Source organism: Anolis sagrei, chromosome 5 (genome assembly GCF_037176765.1).
Source record: "Anolis sagrei isolate rAnoSag1 chromosome 5, rAnoSag1.mat, whole genome shotgun sequence".
In the NCBI taxonomy this organism is placed as follows: Eukaryota; Metazoa; Chordata; class Lepidosauria; order Squamata; family Dactyloidae; genus Anolis; species Anolis sagrei.
In genome coordinates this window covers 179,139,311-179,156,598 of record NC_090025.1, presented here as the reverse complement: position 1 = coordinate 179,156,598, position 17,288 = coordinate 179,139,311, and the positions used below count along the sequence as shown (strand labels likewise).

At 40.6% G+C, this 17,288-nt stretch overlaps 1 protein-coding gene across 2 annotated transcripts in view; it reads left to right on the top strand.

Annotated features, from left to right (window-relative positions):
* The window catches only part of CACNA2D4 (calcium voltage-gated channel auxiliary subunit alpha2delta 4), a 215,143-nt gene that overhangs the window by 68,128 nt on the left and 129,727 nt on the right, over positions 1 to 17,288 (top strand). For both annotated transcript variants that reach the window (XM_067469273.1, XM_067469272.1), the window contains 5 exons: positions 244 to 311; positions 1,724 to 1,769; positions 2,740 to 2,837; positions 7,412 to 7,505; positions 8,971 to 9,066. In XM_067469273.1, the coding sequence (XP_067325374.1) occupies positions 244 to 311; positions 1,724 to 1,769; positions 2,740 to 2,837; positions 7,412 to 7,505; positions 8,971 to 9,066 (402 nt within the window). The remainder of the gene's footprint in view (positions 1 to 243; positions 312 to 1,723; positions 1,770 to 2,739; positions 2,838 to 7,411; positions 7,506 to 8,970; positions 9,067 to 17,288) is intronic.

Here is a 17,288-nt window from a genome sequence, read left to right as displayed (position 1 = left end):
TAGAAAATCTGTGGATGGGCAGATTTGAGTTCCAGGATGTCGAATTAAAAAAATAAAACACTTTCCAGATTGTGTTGAATAGCAACAAGGAGCCATCTGCGTGTCATATGGGTTATTGAGTGAACACATGAGAAATACGCTTCAATTGTTAAATGCTAATGTTTCTTACAACAATAGTTTCAATATGTCATGTAGGTCTTTGTAAGTCTACTCACTAGAAAATATTTTTCCTCCAAACCACAGTTTGGGCGTTGTTCTTTCACGAGGGCACGGTGAATACATCCTGCTTGGGAACACTTCAGTGGAAGAAGGTATGTTGAATTGACACTGTTTCATCAAGCAGTGGTGTGTGAGAAAAGGGGGAGCATTTCTTTGTTATAGTACACTTGGGCTTTAATTATATTCCAGTTTGCTCATTGCTGTAATCTCCACAGCTTTCTGAAGTATTTATTTCCTTATTTTAATTAGTGGCTTGACAACAGAAACAGATCCTGCTAAATACCCAAAGCTTGATTCCTATATACTTTGGAAAAGCTGTGTGTGTTTAAGTGTGAGTAAAATGTAGACATGAATCTAAAACATGGGAGTTTTTAGAGACATTTCCCGTATCTCTAAAATGGTATGAGCTTGACCTCCACCCAACTGTCTGGCCAAGATTGGTTAGGATAGTCTTGTACTGACTATAGTCCTTTTGCAAGTGATCTGTAAGAGCAAAGCTTTTAAAACAATTTGGACTTTGACTTCTGAATTTTCTCTACCATTCGAATTTCTTTTCCAAGGCTTACAACAACAATCTGTTCCATAGATGAATGGATACTTATGCATAGGCTCACATGAACACTTCTGGAATGTGAAGTGCCTGAGTCCCCATTGGGGATATAGAGTGGGATACAAATAGATTATTATTAGTAGTAGTCCACAGCACACAGGATCACTATGCTGGCTTTTGCATTGGATCACACGTCGGGCACCTCCCAGGTGTCTACGGCTGTGTGATGTATCAGCGAATAATATGTGCAGATCCAAGTAGAGTGGCCTTTTGCAGCTGACGGATGGTAATTTTGTCAGCGCCAATTGTTTTTAAGTGCAGGCCAAGGTTTTTAGGTACTGCACCAGTGTGCCTATTATTATTATTATTATTATTATTATTATTATTATTATTATACCAGCTATTTAGCTACGGTACTTCAGTCAGTTTGTTAACCATCAGAGGAGAGATAGACATGTACATAGAATCATAGAGTTGGAAGAGACCTCATGGGCCATCCAGTCCAACGCCCTGCCAAGAAGCAGGAAAACTGCATTGAAAACACCCCCGACAGACGGCCATCCAGCCTCTGTTTAAAAGCTTCCAAAGAAGGAGCCTCCACCACACTCCAGGGCGGAGAGTTCCACTGCTGAACATATCTGAAACCAAACAAAAGAGCTTTCATCAGGAAAAAATAGCCCACTTTCTTAACCTCTTCTTCTTTTTTTAAAAAAACCCAGATTTACTGATGAACGTGGTGTTTTTTAAAAAAGGTGTTTTCTCATACCTCATGCATTATTTGAATGTACCTTCAGCCTGAACTTGAACCTATATTGATTGAAAGTAGGAGAGCTCATCTGCCATGCCCATTCCCCCTTCCCCAGATTCAACATGAAACGTGTGCAGAAATGAATAGGATCAACAAAAGTTGTGATGAAATAACTAATTACAGTATCATTTGTCATTTGACTTCAGGTTTGCATGATCTGCTGCAGCCAGATTTGACCTTGGCAAATGAGTGGTAAGTGGAGAATCTTGAAATGAAGAAAAAATGCCTGTAGTTACTGTTTGACTTTGAATGTTCTCCATTGAAAGGATCAAGAAAAAAATAGTTCAATGGTTTCCAGGAACCATCTTTAGTGATATTATTCCAGTTAAAATTTAACCATATTCAAGAAAAGGAGACATTGCATATCCCATGAAACAGTATTGAGTCTACAAAATAATTGTATTGTGTTTTTAATTTTTGTAGAGCTTACTCATTTTAGTTACTAATACTGAAAAATCAGCAGATTGACTTTTTTCTCATGTCAGGAGAGACTTGAGAAACTGCAAGTCACTTCTGGTGTGAGAGAACTGGCTGTCTGCAAGGATGTTGCCCAAGGGATGCCCGGATGTGTGAGATTCACTAAACCCAGTCCATCCTGTGGGAGGCTTCTCTCGTGTCCCCGCATGGGAAACTGGAGCTGACAGAACGAGCTCAACCTGCTCTCCCCGGATTCAAACCGCTGACCTGTCGGTCAACAATCCTGCCAGCACAAGGGTTTAACCCAGTGTGCCACCGGGGGCTCCTGCGGGGTTTAATGAATCTCTTAGGAAGTGTTAGCACTGGTTCTTAAGCTTCTTTAATCTTACTCAAACTGAAGGGATTTCCGTCTCTCTTTCTTGTGTACACACACATATACAAATGCACACACAAATACCAACTGAATTAGTGTAATAAGCAATAGTTACTTCTCAGACTTCCATTTCCGTTCATGGAAGAAGTTCTCAAGTTTTAGTTACTTGAGTGTGCGTGATGTAATTTTCAAGATGGGACCCTACAGATCTCAACCACTGCAACTTACTTTGTTTCTGAAATGAACACTGTTGTTGTTTCAGCTGGAGTTTATTTTGGTCCCAGGCATGTAAATCTGCCAGAATAGCTCGTAGTAGTGCACAAAGGTAGCTCAAGGGAACATCTAAATCATGTTTTTTCTTCTGCTCCCTAGGATTTATTGCATTACAGATATTGATCCAGATCACAGAAAGCTGAGCCAATTGGAGGCTGTAATTCGTTTCCTTACAGGAGAAGAAGCTGACCTAGAATGTGAGTGCTGAAAAGAGTAGATATTGGCCTTTTTCCTGCTAGAGTCTTTTACTTAAATTGTTAAGAACAGTCTTTTTATGATAGCAAGGTATTCTTTTCCTGATTTTAACACCCAGAAGTAAAAAAAAAATTGAAACAGAAAAGGGGCTAAATGAGATTATTGGTTCAAACTAGAATAGATGGGTTGAATCAGTGGGAATTCTTATTTTTTCAGTAGAGTCTATTCTAGTTGGGAATAACTATTTCATTTAGTCCAAGATTCCTAACTTGCATGTCTTACCCATAATTCCTTTATGATTAATCAATACAAACACAGGTTGTTTCACTTCTACTTCCAGATTTTCCCTTCAACTTTCTTGTTCATTTAACACAGCGGTTCCCAATCTTTGATATTCCAGTTGTTTTGGACCTTAAGTCTCAGAAATCTCAGCCATCTTACCTGTTGTGGTTCAGCACCAACTTGATGGGAATGGGAGTGAGGAGCTTGATGGGAATGGTAGTGCAGATGTGGGCTCTCAGTTTTCTTCCCATGAATTTAGAGACAGGCAATTTAGAGACAGGTCTGTGTCTTCAATGCTTTCACAAGATCGGAATGTGGTTGATAAGGCAGTTGCTGGGAAGCAAGGTCAGACAGTTGCGGGGCGGCAAGGCCGCCCAGGCCAGGTGTTGCAAAGGAGTTCGCGGCTGGCAGAGAAGTGTTGACCTCATCTGTGGGAAAACTGCTCGTTAAGGCTTGTTTGATGTTTGCTGTTTTGAAGTGTAACGTATAAGTAATCTGCCTGGAGATTTCTCCTGTGTTAGTTTCAACGTTGCAATATGGCTTGCAGTAGCTCCAGCTCGGGGGCTAGGGATTTAGAAACGGCCGGCTTCATGTAACCTTAAGCTACTTCCTGGTGTTGGCTTCCTGCTTTGCTCCATGTCTCCTGCTCAAACTCCAAAGGATTATATTGAACTTTTTACCTTGTAACCACTGAATTTGTACTGCTTTTACTTGATTGCTTCGATAAACTTCCTACCTCTCAAGATTGGCTGGTTTTGTCAGAGAAAGCAAGGTGAATCTATTCTGAGGCACAACATTACCAGCTGTTAGGAATTGTGGGAGCTGAAATCCAAAACACCAGGAGGACCAAAGGTTGGGAACCGCTGATCTAACCATTCCTGCTGTTTGCATTTCAGCATGCTCAGAATCATATATATCCTGGTGTATTGGATCATAGTGTTGGAGTAGATCCCAAACATCACTACATCCAAAACTTTGTGGATAGAGGAAATCCACTTCCATAACACATCCCTTGTTATAAGATCTTTAATGGAAGAGGCCTCGGCACCTTACATGGCCTCCTTTCCCATTCCTGAGTAGCCTGTACCTTTAGGAAGGACTTCCTGCTATTTCTGCATTTTTCTTCAGCATGTAATTTTAAACCTATTGGTTCAGGTTTTGCCCTGTGGAACGCCAGAAAACAAATTAACTTCATAATCTATCTGCTAACCCTTCAAATATTTGAAGATGGGAGTCATATCACCTCTTAATCATCCCTTCTCCAGGCAAAACGTATCAAACGATTTCATCAGCGCGCTGCTGTGGCCTAGTCATAATTAATTCTGACTTTGCCTTGATTTTCAAATTAATTGGAACTGGAACTGGCCTGGCCCAGGCTTGGGCAGATTGTGACATCTACCTCTTGTCATTAATCTCCCAGCTCTTTTTGGCTATTCATTGCTTTCCTAAAAATGAAAGTTGAGCTTTTCGCTCTAATGGTTTGGCGGTTAGCAATCAACTACTGATTTGCTGATTTGTCTCTCATCTGTGTATTAATTGAACCTTTTAAAAGTTCATACCTTCCAATGTTACAGACTTTTTTTCTTATTTATTCCTCTCTATAAGGCACCTTAGGAATTGTGCTGTCTTGAAAGCCAGCTAAGAAAGGCATTAAATAAACAGAACTTAGGAAACTGCCCTTATATTGCACTTGCTGTCAATCTAGCCCAGTATTATTGCTGTTGATTGGCAGCATCTACCCAAGGTTTCAGACAAGATTTTTCAGTTTTGCTGGAGATCCCTGGTAAACTCTAGTGGTCTCTCATCCATAACAGACCTGAGCCCGGTAAGGCACGGTTTCCCAAACTGAATGTTTTTAGATTTATTCAGATAGTATTTTATGTGCTTCTGATCTTCACTGTCATTTCCTTCTCTCTGATTATACTGTAATGATGCTGTTGTGGTGCATAAATGATTCAAAATCCACTTATAAAACCTTTCTTCCCTTCTTTTCCAAACCCTATCCCCAACTGCCTCATATCCTAAACTAGCTGAGCTTCATGGCAGAATGTAATACCCAGTCATTCTGTTTTTGTTGGATTTTGGTTGTAGACAAGCTCCATCCAAGCAGTGCTCCTCACTGATGGTAAAGCAATAGCAGAAGAGGACAAAATGAGAGTTTTGTTCCCAAATAAGAATCTACCCCCATTATAATTTCCTTCAGATCCAAAATGTCTAATATTGCAAAGAGTGAGAACTGCAAATTATACACATCTAGAACTTTCATCTAGAGCCCAGAGGGTGCTCACCAATGCTTCCTCTTCATCCTGGAAAGAAGTGATGAGTGGAGTGCCGCAGGGCTCTGTTCTGGGCCCGGTCCTGTTCAACATCTTTATTAATGACTTAGATGAAGGGTTAGAAGGCATGATTATCAAGTTTGCAGACAACACCAAATTAGGAGGGAGAGCCAATACTCGAGAAGACAGGAGGAGAATTCAAAATGATCTTAACAGATTGGAAAGATGGGCTAAAACTAACAAAATGAAGTTTAACAGGGAAAAATGCAAGATACTGCACTTAGGCAGAAAAACTGAAAGGCAAAAATACAGAATGGGGACACCTGGGTCAACAGCTGTACATGTGAAAAATATCTTTGAATTCTCATGGACAAGAAGTTAAACATGAGCCAGCAATGTCATACAGCAGCTTTAAAAGCCAATGGGATGTTGGCCTGCATAAATAGGAGCATAGCGTCTAGATCCAGGGAAGTCATGCTACCCCTCTATTCTGCCTTAGTCAGACCACACCTGGAATCACACTGTGTCCAATTCTGGGCATTGCAATTGAAGAGAGATGTTGACAAGCTGGAATGTATTCAGAGGAGGACAGCTAAAATGATCAAGGGCCTGGGGAACAATTCCTATGAGGAGCAGCTTAAAGAGCTGGGCATGTTTATCCTGCAGAAGAGAAGGGTGAGAGGAGACATGATAGCCATGATATGTGAGGGAAGTCATAGGGAAGAGGGAGCAAGGTTGTTTTCTGCTGTCTTGGAGACTAGGATGCAATGGCTTCAAATTGCAGGAAAGGAGATTCCACCTGAACATTAGGAAGAACTTCCTAACTGTGAGAGCCATTCAGCAGTGGAATATTCTGCCCCAGAGTGCGGTGGAGGCTCCTTCTTTGGAGGCTTTTAAATGGAGGCTGGATGGCCATCTGTCAGGAGTGCTTTGAATGCAATTTTCCTGCTCCTTGGCAGGGGGTTGAACTGGGTGGCCTACAAGGTCTCTTCCAACTCTATGAGTCTATATTTATTGTGTTTGCACTCCCTTGATATCTTTGCCTTGCTCTTTTCTTTTGATGGCTAAGCCCAATACTCACAGGACTGGTATCAGTGGTTTCACTTGTCTATGTATCACAAAATATGTGCTCTATAGGCATTTTCTAAGTCTTTCAACATGACTATAGTAATCTTGGCCTGGAAGTCTTTAATTTCATTAGAATTTGCTATGATCCATGGTTTTCTGTATCCACTCAACATCTGAGAACATATATCCTATGGATATGGTGCTTGTACTGTATATCTAAATGCTGAGTTGACATTTTAGGTAACTTTGATGATTGAAATTTGGGGAGTGCAACACTTTTCATGGGCTGGCAGAATTCTTCTTTGGGGGGCAATGCCCTTACCCTTTCCTCCATAGAGCATCAACATGGCACCGAACTCCTACCCAGCCATCAATACTAAGAGGATGTTTGTAGGATTGTACTGTAAATCAAAGATTATCATATCTACGTGCACCATATGAAAACAAAAATTTAGTCACTCTCTTTTTAAATATCAGTCTAGCTATGCTTTTATTTTACATACGCTTTCATTCATTTTTCACTCATTTATATGGCTATGGCTATGTATTGACTTTTGTTCCAAGATATAATATAATTTGACAACCTTCAACAAGTCTGTTATTTTCCTGCCTTTCTTCCCTTACCCTTATTTTGACAGTTAAATTTGTGATTAATTATGAGTATGTTAATTTGAATGCTTGTGCCAAGTGTTAAATTGCAAATCAGCAGTAGAAAAATCTGTTAGTGAAGGAGCATTGTTTTCCTTCCTTTTATGGATTATAGCTATCCTGCCAATGATTAACAAATGTAGCAGCTTGCGGGTTGTTTTCATATCTACATAGCTAGGATAGATCTGTTCCATAAAAAAAAAATTACAAGGCTTAAAAGCAATGTAGTCCTTTTGTATTAAAAAAAATCTTTATCTTTATACTGTCATTCAGTTTATCTCTTCATCCTTCCTTTTGCCCAGGTGATGAGGAGTTAGTTCAAGAGGTGCTCTTTGACGCTGTCGTGACAGCGCCCATGGAGGCCTACTGGACAACCTTGGCTCTCAACCTGTCCGAGTAAGTTTGTGTTTTAAGACTGAAGATGAATCTTACCAATCACACAATGCTTTAGTAATTCTCAGGTTACATTGGTGAAGGAGTGGGAAATCTTTGGCCCTTCAGGGAGGTTTTGGATTATAATTCCCAGAAGCTGTTAGCAATAATAATATTAATAATAATAATAATAATAATAATCCAATTTTATGTGTATACCGCTCTATCTCCCCCAGGGAACTCAGGGCGGTTTCCACATAAGCAAGCAACACAAAAAACATACAGAGTAGCCATTTAAAACATAGATATAAAACTATTAACACAATCCTATATATTAAAAACCAATTCCAACACTATTCTTTCATGCAAAATAAGCAGCTTGCAATTTGTTTTTACATCTACATCGCTAGGATAGATCTGTGTCTTTTAAAAAATTACAAGGCTGAAAAGCAACATTGTCCCTTTGTTTCACCGAACCATCTTTGACTTTATACTGTTATTTAGCTGTGCTGGCTGGAGATTTGGCCTAAAATTTATGGAAGGTCAAATGTCCCCAACCCTGGGATGGTCTAATCTGAAATAAAAACATGAATAAGATACTGTACTTATTCTATTATTAGCCTATTGCAATCAGATAGAGAGTCTGGGATTAGATACAGAGAATTTATGTTTTATGTTTTATTGATGTTATTGTTTATGGAATTTTATGATGCTTATATGCTTTTAACTGTTTATATTATTGTGGCATCGAATTGTGCCGGTTCTGTAAACCGCCCTTAGTCGCCCTTGGGCTGAGAAGGGCGGTATAGAAATATAGTAAATAAATATTATTAAGAAATGTTTAGAAATGCAACAACTACCCTGCTGTCAGAAGCTACTTTTGGGTCATGTAACATATATAACATCTGTTTATGGGACCCCCTATTGGCACAGCAGGTTAAACCGCTGAACTGCTGAACAAAAGGTCAGCAGTTTGAATCCGGGGAGCAGGGTGAACTCCTGCTGTTAGGTCCAGCTTCTGTCAACCTAGCAGTTCAAAAACATGCAAATGTGACTAGATCAATAGATACCACTTCAGTGGGAAGGTAATGGTGCTCCATGCAGTGATGCTGGCCATGTGACCTTGGAGGCATCTACGAATAACCCCAGCTCTTTGGCTTAGAAATGGAGATAAGCACCATCCCTCAGAGTCGGACTCAACTAGACTTAATTCAAGGGGAAACCTCTACCTTTACTTTAACATCTATATTACATGAAGAATCGCCCCAGACCTTAGGAAAATTCCCAGTCTTTGGTCTTCCAACCTTTCTAGTGTTGTCGAAGTGTACATTACTTAAAGACAAATCGAATTTGTCACCCTATACACATGCATAGTTTCTTCTCTACCACTGAGCTTGGGCTTTTGCCTTAACTGGATATCATTTGGCTGGAAATTGCAATAACTCTACTGACCCCTAACACTCTTTCTCTCTCCAACTATGTCCAATAGTGAGACTGAAGGGGGAGTGGAGATAGCTTTTATGGGAACTCGGGCTGGTCTCATGAGAAATTGCCTCTATGTTGGCTCTGAGAAACTCTCTAACAGGTAAGTCCTCTAAATGTACATTTCTCTGTTGCCCTTGTTTATAGTTTAGATAGATAAAGATGAGAATGAACTAGCTCCAGGTTAATTGTTCAACGGTGATACGATGTCACATTTGAAATACTTATATAAGTTTTCATAAACACTTATTTCTGAAAGTAGGGCTTTCTATATTGTTTTGTGATGAATAAAATCAGTAAACATCAGAATTGGTGGAAACCAGAGAAAAGAATTCTGGGCTTTCAGAAGTTTTTGGAGTGCAAAAACATCAGCCTAAGTTAACAGGTAATTGCTGATGAGGTCTAACGACATCTGTAGGATGACATATTTGCAAACTCTGATATAGACTGCAATAGAAGGCACTTACGGTTCTTCTGGAAAGAGCAAAAACTCATTTTGGGACTGAATTAAAAATATGTTTGTCAATTTTTCACCCAAGCGGTAAAAAAATGTGTTCGTCATAGCATATGGTTGCCCTCACCTGTGTATATTGCATTTTGTGAGTGTTATTTTGTCGTTGGTTTTAGGAAGTTAAACATGAATTGAATTTGTAAGTCTGATAGCTGAGGCATGTGTCTCCAGGAAACAGTGTTATGGAGTGGGAAATGAATTAATCACAGAAAACACATATTCCCATTAATGTCTAGTTTGACCTCCAGCCTTCCTTCTGAACCTGGTCAGTGCTTCATTGAATTCAGATCCGTATAACTATGGAACCATGGAGCTGTCTGCAGTTTCACTTACTCATGCATGGGAAAACTCTCTTTAGGAATTTGCTAGGTCCTCCAGGTTGTAGATCATCACAAATTTGAAGAGAGAATAACTCTCTATAAATTTCCACATCTTCCAGTACAGTTCTCTTGTATGTATGTTGCTTTTGCGGTATATGGATGTGTTAGAGTCTTTCAAATACACTAAATTTTTCTAAAGATTTTGAGCCCGAAGGGCTGCAATTCTGAGCACAGACAGATGTAGATAAAGGCATTTCTTAAAGGGAAAACATGGATGAAGAAAGGGCAGTGATTCCCTGGGGACAGGTAGCAGAAAATAGGCAGTGCCCTTGGTGAATATATTCAATGGAGCCTGCAGGAAGCTGAGTTTCTGTGTCAATGAGCATGTCTTCCAAGCAGGCTTTTCCTCTCCCTTTTTCAAATAATGCCTTGTTAAAGACAGGAAGGAAATAATTGGCAACCCGTTGGCTGGCTATTCAAACACTCATTCATGGAGTAAATGGATGCCTCCCACCTGCACAGTGAAACCTGTCAGTGCAGCAGTCTTTTTCTGGAGTAACTATATATCTCAGCTCGAATGTGATACTTGCTGCGGCTGCAGTATTCTCATCACCAGATCCCTTCCACTTACCTGTGGCAACATCTGTTAGTACATGCTCAATACAAACGTCAGAAACAACATCCCTCAGGTAACAGACATTACTACAGCTGCTCTTGCATAAAATGACTGGACATTCTGGTCAGAACAAGAGAGTCCCACGTTGCATGTCGTGTCTTATCATTCAAACAGCTTTTGGTGCGCTGACAAACCATCTCAGTCAAAACATTTACAAAACATTTTGGGCAAGTCTGCTTAGCAGAATCACACAAGAAGACAGGCAGCGAACAATATGTATCTATCTGTAGTTAGTGTAGACAGAGTGCAAATCCAATCAACTGAGAGTTTGGTGTGAAAACTGCACCTGAACTAACGTAGCAATTCAGTTGTGTTTCTCTGCTACATGTATTTGAACGTTGTGTCGGCTTGATAGCTTTCCTTGCCATCCTGTTGGGGAAATGTTTAACAATGTTGCTGTGGAAATTTACACACATTATAAGCATTTCTACTAAGCTTGACTCAAGGAAGCAATTCTTTATTTATTTCCTATATTTATACCCCGCCCTTCTCACCCCCAAGGGGAGACTCAGGGCGGCCTCACAAAAGCACCATATGGTGTCATCATCACAAAACAATCAACAATACAATAAAAATATTTTTTTAAAAAAAACAATTAAAACAGTAGTTAAAATAATTGATTAACACACACCTATTAAAATCAAAATCCAAAATCTATTCCGGGTCGAATCATTGCCATAAGTGTTAAAATCTTCTTTCACTTGCTGCTCACTGATCGAACGCTTGGTCCCAAAGCCAGGTCTTGATTTTCCTTCTAAAAGACAAGAGGAAGGTAGCCACTCTGATGTCTCTGGGGAGAGCGTTCCACAGGCGTGGGGCCACTGATGAGAAGGCCCTGTCTCTCATTCCTGCCAGTCGTGTTTGCGATGTTGGTGGGATTAAGAGCAGGGCCTCCCCAGATGATCTTAAGTTTCGTGATGGTTCGTACCAGGAAATACGTTTGGACAAGTGGTCTGGACCAGAACCATTTAGGGCAGTGGTTCTCAACCTGGTTTTAAGCCTACAACTCCCAGAAATCCCAGTCAATTTACCAGCTGTTAGGATTTCTGGGAGCTGAAGGCTAAAAACATCTGAGGACCCCAGGTTGAGAACCACTGATCTAGGGCTTTAAATGCAACTTGCAACCTAAAGCAATGGCTTTAGGTTGCAAGACCTAAACAGGGCATTTGATGACCAGGGCCCTAGATTTTATTTTATTTCATATCAAAAGCATTGCATAAATTAGTATAAAACAGATAAAAATAGAAGGAGCACAAGCGGCGAAATATCTTTTGACCAAAAATGGGCAACAGCAACGACATTGTCTGTAGCCTCCGAACGTTAAGACGAGTGGTGGTTCTCATGAAGCCCTAGGTGATCTCTCATTCTTAGGGTCACTGGAAGTCAAAGTTGACTTGCTATCAAATAATAACAAATAATAACACACAGCTTGCCTAAGAGAGCACATCCCACAGTAGCTACATTTCAGACAGCTTGCATGCTACTCTGTGTGTGTGTGCATGTGTAGTGGTTTCAATTCCAACGTGTTGCACGTGAGCAATCCGGTTTGTTTGGTGTGGGCAACAGCTCCACCTAGTGAGGGAAAATATTTCACTCCGGACCTTTGCCTGAGGGCTTAGGGATTCTTGTACAGTGAGGCATGCCACCTCTAATATTCAAAAGAGAAATAGGTACAGTAATGTATATATTTTTTTAAAGAATGAATTAGATTTGCTGCTTTCTGAAGAAGATTTATTTTTAGTCTGATTGACTTGCTTGCTGGTTAGATACAATCTCAATGGAGGCTTAAAAGCGGCTGTACCAGTAATAAGTAGAGAACAACAGACCTCATGCAGCAATGCAGAAACTCATCTCTTTCTGCATACATTATCTGATGCAAAACAAATATGCAGCAGCAGTATGCAAATGTCACCATGCGCTTACGTCTTCCTCCTGAAGGGTATAGTTGATTGCTCGCTGCGGCTCTTTCCAGTCTCTAGATTTGGGCAATTTGCTATGTTTACGGTCCTCAGAGAAAAACAACTTACAAGGATGCAGGTGTAACTGTAGCAAGACCCTCCTGATCCTGTGTAGGAATTTCAATAGTCGTTTCATTTATGTATACACAAGATGAATTATATTTGCTCTTTATGTTGGCAAATGTCTAATTGACAAACACTTAGTAGCATTCAGCTCAAAGCTTTAATCTTCTCCCTTTCTGTCCCTGAAGGACAGGATTCTGGCATGGAGTTATTATTGTAGCATAATTAATGGGAACATCTCTTACACAAGGCCTCGGTTGATGAAAGCAAGTCGCTGAGCTTTTCAGGAAGAGACAAGGAGCCCGTCAAATTTTGCCATGACTAAATTCTGCCACATTCTTCAGTGGGATTTAAGCATGACTAACTTCAGCTGGATCAGGCCTGAAAAGTCAATGGCTCTTGAATTAAAATGGATTCCTGCATTCATACATCAATTCTATTGATTTTATTAGCAGGGAAATTGTGCTAGAGACTGAAGGCTTTTCTACCAACAGAAGGTGACCTAATATTTCTCTTAACTCTAGCAGTATTTGTAAAAACATATCTTCATACCATCACCCCTCCATATCCACGGATTCAACCATCCATGGCTTAAAAGTATCCTCCCTACCCCCAAAAAATACCAAAGAGCAAACCATTATTTTGCCATTTTATATAAGGGACAGCATTTTACTATACCATTTTACTATGCCTCTGGCAGCAAAATATCTTTGTGTGGCCCTACTCCATTGGCAAACATCTCATCTGGATATATAGAATGTGAAATGCATTTGCCATAGTTATACAAGACAATCATTTCTGTGAGATGGGCAGCTAGACCAGGCATAGGCAAATTTCTAATTTATGGGCCGCAGGTGGGCCAGAGCGGGGTGGGTGGGCCAGGAGGGAGGTGGTTCTTCCCAAGTCCCCTCCCTGCCATTTCCTCTCCTTCCTCTTCTCTTTCGGAGGCAGAAAGTGAAGAAAAGATGAGAAATGTTTGGATCCCAAAGGGGTTAGCCTTGTTCAGGATGAGATGGTGGATAGGAGAGAAAAGGTGTATCCATTAGACCCTGTATTGCCTGATAGAGAATCCTAGAATCCTAGAACTAGAAGAGACACCCAACGGCCATTCAGTCCAAACCCCTGCCATGCAAGAAGGCACAATCAAATCACTCCTGATAGACTTCCTCTGCAGAAAAGGCTCCAGAGGAGACTTCACCACACTCCCAGTCAGCCTCGTCCACTCTCTAACAGCTCTTACACTCAGGAAGTTCTTCTTAATCTCTTTCCCTGTCATTTGAACCCATTGGTACCTTGGACCTGGTCTCTAGAGCAGCAGAAAATTGGTTTCCCTCCCCCTCAATGGGACACCCTTTTAAATCTTGGTTCTCATGTTCCCTCTCTACCTTCTCTTCTCCCAACTAAACATCCCCCAGGAGAAAAGAAGGAAGGAAAAAAGAAGGGAGGGTGGGAGAGAAGGATGGAAGGAAAGGGTGGAAGGGAATGGAGGAAAAGGAGGGAGGGATGGGGCAAATAAAATGAAGGAGAAAGAGAGCGGGGGAAGGAGGAAAGAAAGAGGGAAGGAAGGATGAAAGGGTGGAAGGAAAGGAGGAAGGGAAAAAAAGGACAGAACGATGGGACAGTGAGAGAGAGGAAGGCCTGAGGAAAGAGCCCAAGGGGCCACATCTAGCCCCTGGGCATGGGTTTGCCCATACCTGAGCTAGACCCTTGTCACAGATGCAAGCTTAGAAATTATTTGATGAATTTTTAACCCAGGCATGGGCAAGCTTCAGCCCTCCAGGTGTTTTGGACTTTAAATCCCACAATTCCTAACAGCTGAAGTTTGCCCATGCCTGATGTAACCAGTTCTGTCAGTCTTTGTTCCTACAACCCCATGTCTCAGAACTGTTTATTTGAGCCAGTTATTGTGTGCCCCAATATTTTGCTTTTGCCTATTGTGACATTTAGAAGGTTCTGTCAAATAATCCAATCCTGCATGTAAGAATGATGGGTATTGTGGACTCATTAATGTAAGATTGTGTATTGGTTCTGACTGGAGACGGATGACATTCAGAGAAATAGCAGGAACCTGGTATAAGGAGCGACAAGACGGAAAAGTTATCAATTTCCTATTATGCCTGTGTTTCTGTGTCACCTATTTCCAAGGCTCCCTGTTGGTGCCATAATCAAAGTGCCTGTCAAGCATGCATTAACTATGTCACCACAATGGCTGGTGGAAAGCTCAATAGTGACATAAAAAACCCATACCGTGGCAGCCTTATAAGGCAAACAGAGTTCCAAAAGATAAAATTGGAATTGAATGTAAGACACCCAGCACTACATTGCTCTGTTGTTATAATTCTAAAAGACCCAAGATCAGGGTTTCTGAAGGTTTATGGGGAGAACCAACAGTAGCAGGCACTTTATTTACATGCATGTTTTTCTTTTCTCACAACCAAGCATTCATAGAATCATAGAATCAAAGAGTTGGAAGAGACCTCATGGGCCGTCCAATCCAACCCCCTGCCAAGAAGCAGGAATATTGCATTCAAATCACCCCTGACAGATGGCCATCCAGCCTCTGTTTAAAAGCTTCCAAAGAAGGAGCCTCCACCACACTCCAGGGCAGAGAGTTCCACTGCTGAACGGCTCTCACAGTCAGGAAGTTCTTCCTCATGTTCAGATGGAATCTCCTTTCTTTGCATCTCTTTATTCTGCACATTTTCCCTTCTTTTCAACTGCAAAGAGAGTATCCTTTAAAAATGTCAGGTGGATCTTTTACGTTACCAGTACCCATGACAACTTGAGGTTAAGAGTACAATTGTGTATATGTGTAGTCGAAATAAGGTCAATTGAGTGTAATGGGATTTGTCCCAGACAAATATTTCAGGATTAGGCAAAATGTGATCCCCACTGCTACTGATATTTGGTGATGCTACATTACAAAATACCAAGAAGGAAGGGTAGAACAAGAACTCTTCAAAACATGGGTTTCTTTTCAAGCAAGGGATAGAGCTCCTATGCAACTAACTTGGTTTTAATGTATTGTCAATTCTTTCATGGCTGGAATCACTGGGTTGTTGTAGGTTTTTCGGGCTATAAGGGCATGTTCTAGAAGTATTCTCCCCTGACGTTTCACCTGCATCTATGGCAAGCATCCTCAGAGGTTGTGAAGTTGTAACTTGGTTTTGACATGGAATTCATCCCTCACCATCAGATAGATGTACAGCATCATGGATTACAAGCTGCATAGTAGCCATGGTGGGGACTGGGGGCTCCAGGGGATTGGCTGGTTACACGCTGGTGTTTTGTATCCTGAGAATAGGATTGCTGCCTAAAAATGGGAGCATGAAAAAATGTAAACAGAACCTTGTCTGGGCTGTTGTGAGTTTTCTGGGCTGTATGGCTATGTTCCAGAAGCATTCTCTCCTGATGTTTTGCCTGCAACTATGGCAAGCATCCTCAGAGGTTGTGAGGTCTGTTGGAAACTAGGAAAATGGGGTTTATATATCTGTGGAATATCCAGGGTGGGAGAAAGAACTCTTGTCTGTTGGATGTTGGAATGTTTCAATTGGCCACCTAAAATAACATTTAATGGCCTAGCAGTTTCAAGGTTTGGCTTCTTACTGCTTGGGGGAATAATTTGTTGGAAGGTGATTAACTGGCCTTGATTGTTTCTTGTCTGGAATTCCCCTGTTTTGGAGTGTTGTTGTCTCTTTTTCCCTCCGTGTTATTCCTTTGTGCTTTACTTTATCTTGTTCACCCTCACATTTACAAAAAGCAGCAGACAAAAATGAAATGCCATGACTATTAGACAGAAGCAAGGCTTGGCGCTGACTGGATGGACTAGAGCCAATGAAAATGAAATAACCTTTATTTAGTTTCTAGAGTGCAAATATTCATATCAGAGAAACAATCAAAATGGTTCTTCCTTGACAAAAAAAAAATTGTCTTTAAAATCAGCTTATGGAATATTTTTGCAATTGTAAGTGCAGATTTAGCATGTTTGCAATGTGATCTAATTAGATTTTATGTTCTTATAATTTTTTAAAAAAACCTCTAATTATAACCTGGGTTATATTATTATTTTCTTTCTAAATATCACTGCAGGGTGAGGTCTGGTTAGTACTCGGACTGGGGGCACCAGTAAATGTTAGCTAGTCTAAGTTACATTTCAGAGGAAATTAATGGCAAATCACCTCTAAGTGTTTGTTTTTTACCTAAAAATTCCAAAGGGTTGCCAAAATTTAGCAGGTAACTTAAGCAATATATGTGCACGCACACACACATTCTCAAAATAGGGCTTAAGAATGTTCCATAAACATAGGAATGATGGGATAGATTGATCTGGTTACTTCTCTGCTGTTGGCAAAGCAAGTTATTTCAATAAATCAGTTAGATAATGGTAATTTTATTGATCTAAACAGCTTTTGTGGATTCCAGACACTCAATAATGAGGGGAACAGATGAATGTAATTTCTCTGTATATGAGGTACATACCAGGAGCCAGTGTAGTTTAGTGGACTGAGTAATGAACCGGGACTGTAGAGAAGAGGGTTTCCACCCAGCAATGGAAATCCACTGGGCAATTCTGGTCACACACTCTCAACCTTAGAGAAACACAAGGGCAATGCCTCTCTGAACAGATTGTACCAGGGAAACCCTGTGATAGATTCACCTTGGGGCCGACATCAGTCAGAATTGACTTGAAAGCACCCAAGAATACCAAGGAGCTCTCTAATAAACCAAGAGTTCCTACAGTATTGTCATACACAAGGATTTTGCTCTGAACATTTTGTTCCCATCTCTTACTTTGAT